Source organism: Pleurodeles waltl, chromosome 6, assembly GCF_031143425.1.
Source record: "Pleurodeles waltl isolate 20211129_DDA chromosome 6, aPleWal1.hap1.20221129, whole genome shotgun sequence".
Lineage (NCBI taxonomy): Eukaryota > Metazoa > Chordata > Amphibia > Caudata > Salamandridae > Pleurodeles > Pleurodeles waltl.
Window position 1 is genome coordinate 247,183,630 of NC_090445.1, and position 12,438 is coordinate 247,196,067.

The 12,438-nt window shown below is 42.0% G+C and overlaps 1 protein-coding gene across 4 annotated transcripts in view; it reads right to left on the bottom strand.

Moving 5' to 3' along the window:
* Positions 1-12,438, bottom strand: part of STRADA (STE20 related adaptor alpha) — a 145,852-nt gene that overhangs the window by 64,138 nt on the left and 69,276 nt on the right. For all 4 annotated transcript variants that reach the window (XM_069238023.1, XM_069238024.1, XM_069238026.1 and 1 more), the window contains one exon: positions 5,474-5,582. In XM_069238023.1, coding sequence (XP_069094124.1) covers positions 5,474-5,582 — 109 coding nt within the window. The remainder of the gene's footprint in view (positions 1-5,473; positions 5,583-12,438) is intronic.

Sequence of the window (12,438 nt, forward strand, 5' to 3'; positions counted from 1 at the left end):
AGGCGGTGTGGGTGGTGGGGCTTTGGGGAAGAAAGGACCAACTTGTAAGGGAAAATGCAGTGAATGGAGTCTGAACAATGAGGCTTGCAGTTCACTAGCAAGCCCAGCCGACCTGTTGGTAATGAGAAAAATAATATCAGAAGTCTCAAAGAACAATTCTGAATAGGTTCAAAGAGAACACATCGATAATATGGGACCAAATTAAGATCCCACTGTGGCATCACAAAGGGAGAACGAGGTGTGTGTGGGGGGGGGGGACAAATATGCCAATGGCAATATGAGATTTAAATAATAAAGGCTAGTTTGGCAAACAAAGAGGTCAAAAGGGCCCAAAATAACCTTTAACTGTGTCCACAGTAAAGCCTTGCTGAGCAAGAAATAAAGCAAAATGTAAAACATCAAACAAGTATGCTTTAGGGGAGAGCAGCGTGCACCCCCATGCATCATTGGATGACGTCAACCATATCTGTAGTCAGATCAAAGGAACTCAAATTACCCTGCTCAATTTCAAGGCATGGAGCCGGAGGCTCTGGAGGTTTGCAAGACCTAGAACTCCAGCTTCTGCAAAAGAAGGTCCGTCCTAACGGAAAAGGAAGGAGAGATCTCAGGGAGAAGGAAAAGAGTCAAGTAACACACTCTGAAGCCAACAGGCGCAATCGGAATGATCTCAGCACAGTTTGGACACAGCTTCATCAGAACATGAGGAATCAGTAGAATGGGGACAAACAGACAGTAGAGATGAAAGTCCCACCTTTGGCTGGGCACATATACCAAGGTCTCTTTTAACAGAACTGTGGGCACTGCTTCTTCCACTCTGCAGCAAGAAGGTCCACCAGAGTAATGCCTCAAACAATTGAGGATGGACTGAACTATCTCCAGGTGAAGTTGCCCCTCATGCTTTACAACTTATGCCAACTGAGGTAATATGTGCACACTTTCAAGGCCCCTGGCAGAAGGTTCATCTCTTGCCAAACATCTGAACCCAGAACCATAGCCTTAGCACCTTCAGAGACAGGAAGCACATGCTCACAGTGCCCAGCTTGTTGACATACCATATTGAGATTGTGTTGTTACGCAACATTTGGATTGACTGACCTCAGATGGAAGGCAGAAGCACCTTGAGAACCAGACACTTGGCACAAAGCTTGAGCACGTGGATGTGATACTTGTGCACTGATGGAGATCAAAGACCTCTGTTCTGCAGTGCGCCCAGTATGACTGACTTAACTGAGTGTAGATGCACTGGCCACATGATGGCTGCTGCCAGAGGAGGGCAGAAAGACAGGGGTTTCTACACTGCCACTGAAGATCCTGTGCTTAAGCGTGGGAAATTTAGTTTCACCATGGTGAAATGCATTAGATGGTACCAACACAAGTCATTGTATGCTGTTCAGCAATTACAGTGATGGTTACCCATTTCAGAGTCTTGATTTGTGCAAGTTACCAAAGATTGTCAGCTACAGTGGTTCTTAACCTGTGATTAGTAGACTATGGGGGTCCGTGAAGTCTATTATGATTGCCCCTGTCGGTTCATAAAATTTAATAATATTACTAGATTAATTAAGTATATACACATAAACAAAACTGAACGTTTTAAAACATTCTCTATGTGTGAAGGCATTTGAAGATGGGAGCTAAAATTAAGGTCAGTATCATTTGCAGGAGGAGCGAGATTACAACAAACAGAATCTAATATGGACTACTGGACTTACGAAGCAGCAATGGTATGCACAGACAATAAGGGAGCATGCATTACAAGCGAGAATGACAAAGTGATATGCTAGAATTAGCATTTCACTTTGTACTTTTCAAAATTACGTTTTATTTGTAAAGTTCCAACCTTTCCACTGAAATGTATATTTTTTCCCCAAGTTCCACTAGTGATTCATTATGGGTCCTGGAAGTTGAAGGATTAAGAAGAGTTAGTCTATTAGGTCATGGGGTGGGGCATTTTGGACTAAGAAGGCAGGTCTCCTGAACTGGCATTAAATGTTCTGGGGTTTGGATGGCATGTTGAAATACACCAAGAGTTATAGGCAGTGGTTCCAAAGAGTTTTCTTATAACTTTTTTGTGGGTTGAGTTTCTGCTCAGTGGATTCGCTTGTTAGTCAAACACAAAGGATTTTCATATGGCATATTTTGAGGATAATGGACAGGTACTTAAATTGCACACAATATTGAACATTGAGCCAGTGTTACAGATAAATTGTTAAAATGCACTTCCTACAAAGCCTTCACATCATGCTGGTTACCAGAGCCTTTGTACTACTATCAGTATTATGAACTAATATGTTTAGCTAGCTTGTATGAGAATCTAAAGTAATTAAGGTATAAAATCTCCCCGGTCTTCAAGTCTGGCAAGTTTGGTGCTTGTGTGGTCTATTGCAGCTCCTAGATACATGACTTAAATAATGAAGGCGCCGTATCGGGGTCAGCACGCCCAAAGATGAGGCGCATGGCCTTGTAAAACTCTTTAAGTTGGGTGGGGGTCGCTCCGGGAAAATCGGGTAAGCGTGGAGTTGACCCAGACGTAGGCTCCGAGGACGGAAGTCTAGTGCGTGGACGCTCGTCCCGCGTCGCGTTCGCCGAGCGACGGGGTGAAGTCGGAGAGCGATGGGACTTCTTCGACTTCTTCTTACCTTGACCCGAGTACTTCGAAGAAGACGTGTGCCGGGCCGTCATTAGCTTTAGGGACCGCTCCCTCAAAGCCTTCGGGTGCATGGCCCGACACTTGGAGCACAACTTCGGGTCATGGTTGCGCTCGAGGCACCACAGGCAAACGCGATGAGGATCCGTCACCGACATCGTCCGATGGCAGTCCTCACAAGGCTTGAACCCGGTCTTCGGGGACATTGTCGACACAAAGTCAACTGACATCACTGCGCAAGGGCGGCGTCTATGTACTACTCCCAATGTCATCACGGCGACCTTGCCGCCTGAAACGCCTACGGAGTCAACCGACGCCACCTACCGACGCGCAAGGGTATTGCTCTTAGAAAAATCTCTGGATCCAGTCTGATGCCTGGGGAAGATTCTATGGTAAGGAATATGCAACTAGAAGTCTCTACCAGATACATGATTTAGGCAAAGGGAGGGAAATATTTAATCTGGAGAGCCCAAAGCAAATAAAGCCAGCAAATGGAAAGCCAGAAAGTGAGAGTTATAAACCACAATGCTAATCAAGAGGCCAAATGCATTTCTAGGTCAAGTTTCTGAAAGTCACCATGATGTCTTTACCAAACCAGACATCTGCACTGTCTGGCAGGCTGTGTCATAAAAAAGGCAATTGCGGCTGTATGAAAAAAAATCCCTTGTGCACATGGACACTTAGAAGTAGAGACTAAAAATGCATTTTCATTTAAAAAAAAAACATTTTTGAACACAGAATAGGGCACTATCTTAAAATGAGTACCAGTACAAATATGAATAACTACTGAAGAATTAATTTTACATCTTGACGTATCAGTAGCAATTTTTGGGACACTGAAATCCCTACTCTCCCTAGAAATCAAGTATGTTTGCGTGGTAAATAGTTTCAACATGAATGCAAATTTCGTACTTGACTAGTACCTAAACTGGTTTAATTGGGAACATGATGAAGATTGTTACTCAATTTATATAGTGTAAATCCATGAGTGTGCTTCTAAAACACAGACTCCTCAAATTTAGTCGTACTATGGTAGGCAATCTTGGCTATGCAGCAATTTTATATTAATCATTTGAACAGGATCATCAGAAAGTGATTAAAATCACTTGTCCAACAGTGGTTTGGCTATTCCAAATGTGAACTGCCATCACTGTGCCCTTGAGAATCTGAAATTCACACTGTGATGCATTGCAATTATGCAGGACTTCCTGATGTAGCCTCATTACCAGTATTTATGAACAAATGCATAATCATGCAGCAGTTTTTTGGGTGTGTAGTAGCCTGTGAAAGACATTCTTCCACCACTGGTACCATAAAAATCACGAGCAGTTTTGCTGTTTCCTTTAGTCGATCAAATCTCACTCTAGCACAATGAAGTGCAATACACTTGCCCAACTAATTAATATAATAGGATGGTCTGGGTTGGCTGCAAGAGGTATATTGTTCCCAATCTGGCACTGCACATCAGGCCCTGTTTTATTCAGATATTATGGGTCTAGTAATTTTAAGAGCCTATGGGCCTTGCTATCATAGCCAGATATTTATATTTTGCCTAATCATCTTTCTTTATTAATTTTAATAATATTGTGAATACAATGTGAATACCAGCACAAAACACCAATTACAGTTGATCATCATGAGCAATGCCCAGTATAAAGACATAAAAATACAACAATAGAAAAACTTCCCAGTTTGAACAAAAATGGTACCGCCTCTTTGACCCAGAAGAAACCATCAAAACAGGGAAGAGGAGCATCAACATATACCAACATCCTCCCATAACTAAGTGAGATGTTTTTCAAACTCAAGAGCCTTTTCTGTTCCACTAGTTCACAGGGCTGCCTTGCATGCAAGCACAACTACCCCATCTGGGCGAGAACACGACCAATGACATAATTTCAAAATATCAAAAGATGCTCTCCAAAACATAATTACAGGCTCATAGATGCCTATATGGAACATCAGACTTGCTGCACAGGTCAGACTGTACAATCCACGTTGCTAGAGTCTTACTTAACTTCACCTTTTGTTCATGTTCACTCTTACTTTCATACTTGCCCTTTCATAAATATCCATTCCATTTTAATGTATGATAGCTCTTCTCCAGTTAGTCAATTATGGATGAAATCTGCTTCTTCCTCACTCCACATTACCCAGTGAGCATGAACAGCTATCTGCCATTATCTTTCAGTGACTGTGTCTTGTAGTCATTAGCCCACCTTTTTCCAATAGAGCAATAATGCTACGAGCCCTATGCCTTTTATCTTTTTCGCTATCATTACAGAATCAGCTTATCTTCTCTTTTTCATTTTTTTGGGTAGCCAGTTTTTGAAAACTAGACCCAGAAAAGCAGATATGGTCTAGTGTCCACATATGTGGCTAACTTAGAATTTTTTCTTACTTTTCTAACAATTAAAAGTGCAAGCACACCGTCGAAGATGAAGATGAGATGCAGTCCAAATGGAAAAAGGGAAATACAATTGGATTTCAAGAGGTATGTGTGCTCATTTTACAAAACTCATCTTCTAACTCATGACAACATTTTATTAAGCCCTTGCTACATTTTCATTGACTTTCAGTTCTACATCTTGGTTCAAGTGTTTATCCTCAAGGTATCTCAGTGTGGCATCCCCAGAAATTTCTTCACAAGCAACAACATGAATGACTTCCATGTGCTGCATCAGTTGTCATTGGGGTATGTTGAGGAAGACTGATTTAGAAGCAAGGAGGCCTCTGATTGCTGTTCCTATGACTATTTCATATCTACAGTATAATGAGTAGAACTGTAATGAGAAACTCCGATCAGCAGTTACCTTCACTACTTACCATATGCCATGAATGAAGTGACTACCCAGAGTTCATTATCCGCTATAAAGGTTGCTTTGTATGGCACAATGTTCGGGTGATGGAAAAGCTTTGACACATGGAGCTCGCTCTGAAATGACAATAGGGGCATTAGTGAAGTATTATACAAAGCATGTAATGTCACTGCAATAACAGGTGTTAACAGACCCACATTACAGGCATGGGGACAAAGTAATTTGCTCACTATCAGATCATGGAAACAGTTTTGTTAACTCCAAAAAAAAACCCTCCTCAAAAGACAGAAATGCGTGCTACTAGAGTTCTGAAGTTAATTCATGTTTCCTTTCAAGTGAAATCTTCACACTTTAACAGAGCTCACCACTATTTCATGAGGATACCGTCCACTAATCTTTTAATTGATTCCCCCTATCACATTCCCTCAGAAAATGTAATTAAAAAAACAGACATGTAGCATGCAATCTGGAGGATGGAATGTAAGAAATCCTCAAGATAAGAGAGGAATTCAAGATTTAGGTTGTCCCCCTTTATTTAGATGCGCCCATGGTCATCTGATTTGGATTGAAAAGCCCTCCATGTAGCTTTCCAAAGCTGAGCTGCACCGCCCTTTTACATTTTCTGGATAGCTGTATGTTTTTCCAGAGTGAGCTCTACAATCCTGCAAGTCCACTGGAAATGATCTGCTATGGTGCTAGGTGGCACCCAAAGTGCACCTGTTAGAGTGTATAATGCCCTCTGTACTCAGGAAATGTGGGTCTGATGTTGGTATCAATGGGGTTTCTATTCAGACAGAAGCCTGTTGCATGGCAAGCGTTACGTTTCCATTTTAGATTTAGCTGGACACCTTTTCTAAATTGTGACTTTTCACATATTTTTACACTAACACAAGAATGTGCTGCACACACTGATTCCTGGAAGGCATTGCCGCCCTGTAGTCTGCACATTGAGTCTAGGGAAGTACAATCAAAATGTGCTGCCTTTGTTTTCTTTTTCTGTGCTTGATAAGAGACAACCCATCTAGGCTAGTCAAACCATAGTAGCAGTTCTGCACCTCTGTCACAGTGTGATAAGAAGTGTATTTTATTACAAGAACAGTGACATGCTACACTCGAGAGGAGCACTTCACGCCAGTCAATCATGGAACCACTCTGATCTGTGACTGAGAATCAGCCCTGCTGACTCCAACCTCTATCCTGCAAAGGAAGATAATCTGTACACTGAGACTGCTTCCTGCCTCCTAAAATCAATGTATGGGGGCTAGATTATACTAAATGATCTGGCAGAAGGTTACTCTCACTATGCTTTCTTTAGTATTGTATTACAGACAGGAGTTATGTAACATTAGTAACATTCACTGTGGTTGAATTATTTATATTGTTTACCATTCTAACAATACTATTTACAGTAACATGTCTCATCATTCTAATAATCACAAGTCATGCTTTTTATGCAAGAATACCATCATTTCAATAAAGGTTTTGAAAATGCATTTTCGTATCTTTCATGTGTTTAGCTTGGGCATGCAAGTGTGAACAAACAAAAGGGTTAGATCTGTTTCCACAAATTCCTTGGGGATAAGTGTCAAATTTGAGGTTACCCATAACATCTGATTATCCTGGTCAGTTTAGGGGTTTGGATGGGTTACGGTGAGCCAGCCAAACGCAAACCAGCAATTACTGATTATGTAGGTAAACAAATTCTCTATATTATGAAGTTCTGATCATATACACAGTCCTACTAACCTCGCAGGAACCATATAACACCTGTACCTTAACTGGAGGACGCCTAGTAGTGCGCCGTAAAACACTTTCTTTCCTTCATAACTGGGATGATAGGCCTTTATTATGTCTGTGATAAAATAAAATAAAAACATGAAGGAAACCTGTAACACTTGTTCTGCGTGTTTACCTTGTGAATGATGGAGTCCTTTGTGTTCCGTGGTTGCGTTTGTGCATGTAAGCACTACAGACAGTGGTCTCCTTGGTGCTTGGCTGCCAATGCCCATCTTAAGCAATGCAGACTGTCGTACACACTCCTCTCTCGACATTGCAACTAGTGTATTACTTTGAGGGAGGCATTGGGGTGGGATGAAGGTTGTGGCGTTTGGAGGGCCTTGGGGGGTGGAGAGTAGGATGAGGTAGCCAGAAACAATCATTTGTCTTAGCTTAGGTTTCACCTGCTGCAACGAAATCCAATCCCATAGCATTTATTTAGCTGTGGATAGCTCCACAAAGGGAAAATAAAATACAACCCCAATTGAGCCAACCCAAACAGGTCTCAGGTTGTCCACTCTAGCACAAAACCCATGCATTTTGGGCAACAAGAGCAGAAACATGCTTGTCTAGGACTGCAGGAGTAATTGAACATCTACAAAAATGCAGACACCGTGGCTGGCTAAAGGCATGCTGTCTCGCCAAACAACTGAATAAGTACACACTCCCCCACCCCGTCAAAACAGTATTTTGTTCAAGTTTTCCTAACACCAAGGAGGCACGTACACCAGCAACACGTGAAAAGGTAACAAATGGCATGATTTAGAGTTTGACAGATGCGATACTCTGTTACAGACCTGACTGATATCCTGTACACAGTACTACAAGTGCCACTGGACAGAATACACCTGGAATACAGCAGACGGGATATAGGTCACGTTTGTGATGGAGTAACCATCCCCTGAACTCTGAATCAGGTCCAAAGTCTGGAGCGTAACCCCTGTATTGTTGCTGATCTCCTGCCACAAGGAACCTACACCCGGGAATGCATGTGGAACCATTTTCCTGCTAGCCCCGTGGATTGAAGCCCTACCTGTCTGTAAAAGGAGCTAGCCTCCACAGGAAGAAAGCCAAGGACCAGCTAACTAGGATTAACAGTGTGGGGATAGCTAGACAGAATGAGACCTACCAGGATTCACAATACTTCCCCCCCCCAACAAAACTTCCAAGAAAAAGTCAGAGCTATGACCGGGTAAAAGAACTGCCCAATCACCTTGCAACATTGAGGACAATAAGCTTCCTATATCTCCCAGCTCCACCCTATGCCCAGAGTGTGCCTGTACTCACATCCCTTTAGATCTGGTTGGACATCAATCTTCAAACCTCGATGTGAATATGAAGCCACTGGCTGGAGGTTCCAATGATTCTGGAATAGCTTATCTTTCTAGTTGCTATGGTCACAGAGATATGGCCAATCAAAGGTACAGCCTCCCCTAAGCAGAACCTAGTTACCAGTGGTCAACAATTATGCACATGTCTGCTGTGTGATCCCACTGTTGTAAAATCTCAACCAAGCCCAATTGGTGCTAAGATACAGACACCGCTCACTGTTCACCTAATGCCAAAACATAAACTTAGCTGGGTCCTTTACTGGACTCTGGACTCCAGTTAGTTATATTGTCTCCCCCAACTATGCATCAGTGTGAGGTATTGTGTCACCAAGACCACGACCAGGAGCACCCAAGACATTTCCTGTGGAAGGGTACCTTGTTTCTGAGCTCAGCTTTTGGGGTACAGCATTGGGATTTTAAGTATCTCTTTTGTTCAAGGGACTTTAATAAAAGATGTGACCCTAAATAGTTAAACAGCACCCCCCTTAAGTATCATACAGATTACTTCAAAGTAAATTCCTGCATTTATTACATTACACATCCTCCATATTTCTGAAAGGAACTGGAAAGCTTCTGAAAAGACCCAGAGAATCCAAAGCACTGAAGACAATGGTCAACTGGCTAAATGTTAAACGGTATTCTTGGGCCAAATACAATAGAAATACAACATTTAGGGTTGACACACAGGTTCAGAAGGTACTAGGATATTCTGGTTTTCTCGGAGTGTGGTATTATTTTTAACAATTAGCATTATTAGATTTTAGCTACAGAAAAACTGTATCAATACACTTAAAATAAAGCACATACAAAATGTCACATGTGAACATAAAAAATTATCTAAACAAATATATGTGTACATACACATATATGTAAAATGTCACTTACCCAGTGTACATCTGTTCGTGGCATGTGCTGCTGCAGATTCACATGCTATGCGTTGCTTTCACCATCTAGAGTTGGGCTTGGAGTGTTACAAGTTGTTTTTATTCGAAGAAGTCTTTTCAGAGTCACGGGTATCGAGTGACTCCTCCTCTCAGTCATACTGCACGTGGGCACTGACTCCATTGTTAGATTGTTTTCCCGCAAAATGGTGTAAGAAGGAGTGATAGAGTGTAAGAATATAAATGTTATATAAAAATAGTAAGTAAAAATAGATGTCCATGCAAATGTAAATGTATATACATATGTACAAATAAGAAATCGATTCCATTTGTTAGCATAGCATTGTCTAGTTGTAGGCTTGCATGCTTGTTTGAGAACTTCCATTCATTCCAATGGAAGCTGCAAGTATCCAAATTCTATGACTTCAGGAGCCAAATCGTTAAGTTGAGAGCACTGGGATTTAGATGTCTAATTTGGCACTTGTTTTGTGTTAGCAAATCCCGTCTGTTTGGAAGTTTGTAGTGAGGTACTACTGACAGTTCAAGGAGTGTTGTGTACCAATGTTGTCGTGCCCACGTGGGGGCTCTGAGCATCTTGGTGGGAGAGGTCTGACGCAGTTTGTTGACCAGAAATGGAAGTAGTGGGAGATGGGGAAAAGCGTAAGCAAATATCCCTGACCAGTAGATCCATAGAGCGTTGCCCTTGGACAGAGGGTGTGGGTGTCTGGATGCGAAAATTTGGCATTTTGCATTTTCGCTTGTTGCAAATAGGTTTATTTCTCGTGTCCCACACATTTGAAAGTACTGATGAAGTACCTGAGAGTGAATCTCCCATTTGGGTTTCTGTTGGTGTGTTCTGCTTAGGAGATCTGCTAGCTGATTGAGTATTCCTGGGATGTATTCTGCTAGTAGATGAATGTGATTGTGAATTACCCATTTCCATAGTTTGGGCTAGAAGGGATAGTCGAGATGAATGTGTCCCGCCTTGTTTCTTTAGGTAATACATGGTCGTCATATTGTCTATTTTTATCAAGACAGTCTTGTGGTTGAGAAGTGGTTGAAACGCTTTTAAGGCAAGGAACACAGGTAATAATTCTAAAGGTATATGTGATAATTTAGCTGTTTTGAATTCCATTCCCCTTGAATGGTAAGGTTGTTGAGATGAGCTCCCCGACCTATCATTGATTCATCTGTTGTTATTGTGGGCTGAGGCACAGGGTCTTGAAATGACCGCCCCTTCATTAAATTGCTGAGATTCCACCATTGAAGGGACCTGTGCGTTTGGCGGTCTAACAACACTAGATCTTGCAATTGACCCTGTGCTTGAGACCATTGCTGTGAGGGGCACTGTTGTAGTGTTCTCATGTTTAGTCTTGCATGCGTTACTATTGCTATGCAGGATGCCATCATTCCCAATATTTTCAAGATAAATCTTACAGTGTATTGTAGATTTGGCTGCATTTGTGGTATGAGGTTTTGGAAAGCTTGTATCCTTTGTGAATTTGGATAGGCTAAGGCTTTTTGCGTATTGATAATAGCAACAAGGTAAGGTTGCACCTGTGCTGGCTGAAGATGGGATTTCTGGTAGTTGAGAGTGAACCCTAGTGTATGTAGGGTTTCTATTGTGTATTGAGTGTGTTGTTGACGTCGTATAAAATTGCTTGATCTTATTAGCCAATCGTCTAGATAAGGAAAGACATGTATGTGTTGTGTTCTTAGGTAAACTGCTACTACTGCTAGACATTTTGTCTATACTCTTGGAGTTGTTGTTATGCTGAATTGTAGAACTTTGAATTGGTAATGTCTTCCTGCTTTCACAAACCTTGGGTATTTTCAGTGAGCTGGATGGATGGGTATATGGAAATACACATCTTTGAGGTCTAATGCAGTCATGTAATTTTGTTTTTGTAGTAGTGGAATGACGTCCTGCAGAGTTACCATGTGAAAGTGCTCTGACAGGATATATAGATTTAGTGGTCTGAGATCTAGAATGGGTCTGAGAGTGCCATCCTTTCTGGGAATGAGAAAGTATAGCGAGTATACCCCTGTTCCTTGTTGTGATTTTGGGACAAATTCTATTGCCTCTTTTAGAAGTAGCGATTGTACTTCTTGTAATAGAACATTGTGTTCTGGGTACACCCTGTGATAACGTGGAGAAAGGTTTGGAGGGGTAGAAATCAATTCTAGGCAATAACCATTGCGGATAATTGAAAGTACCCATTGGTCTGTGGTGATACTTTGCCATCGGGAGTGGAATTGCTGCAGTCTGCCCCCCACAGGAGATGTGTGGGGTTGTGGCATGCTTGGCAAGTCACTGTTTTGAGGCCTGGAATTTGCCTCTGGCTCTAAAGTGCTTCTATAAGAGCGTCTAAATCCCCCTCTCTGATACTGCTGTTGTTGACCTTGTTTTGGCTGGGAGGTAGAAGCCTCTGTAGATTGTGGCTTAAACCTCCTCTAAATTGCTGCTTACAAAAGGAGCCTCTGTAAAGGTGTTGTATATAAGGCTCCCATTGCTTTAGCAGTGCCTGAGTCCTTCCTGAGTGTTTCTATTGTGGTGTCAACCTCAGGACCAAACAGGTGTTTCTTATTGAAAGGCATATTTAGGACTGCCTGCTGTATTTCTGGTTTAAATCCAGGAGAACATAACCATGCATGTCTGCGTATGGTTACAGCAGTATTCACGCTTCTAGCTGCTGTATCTGCAGCATCAAGGGCAGACCTTATTTGATTATCACTAATTGCCTGAACCTCTTCAACAATTTGTCGAGACCTTTTTTGATGTTCTTTTGGCAGGTGTTGTAATATCGCCTTCATCTTGTCCCAGGGAGCTCTATCATACCTTGCTAGCAAGGCTTGTGAATTTGCAATGCACCATTTGTTAGCTGCTTGTGTAGCTACTCTCTTGCCAGCAGCATAAAATGTTCTGCTTTCTTTGTCAAGGGGAGGGGAATCCCCTGACGATTGGCTACTAGCCCTTTTTCTGG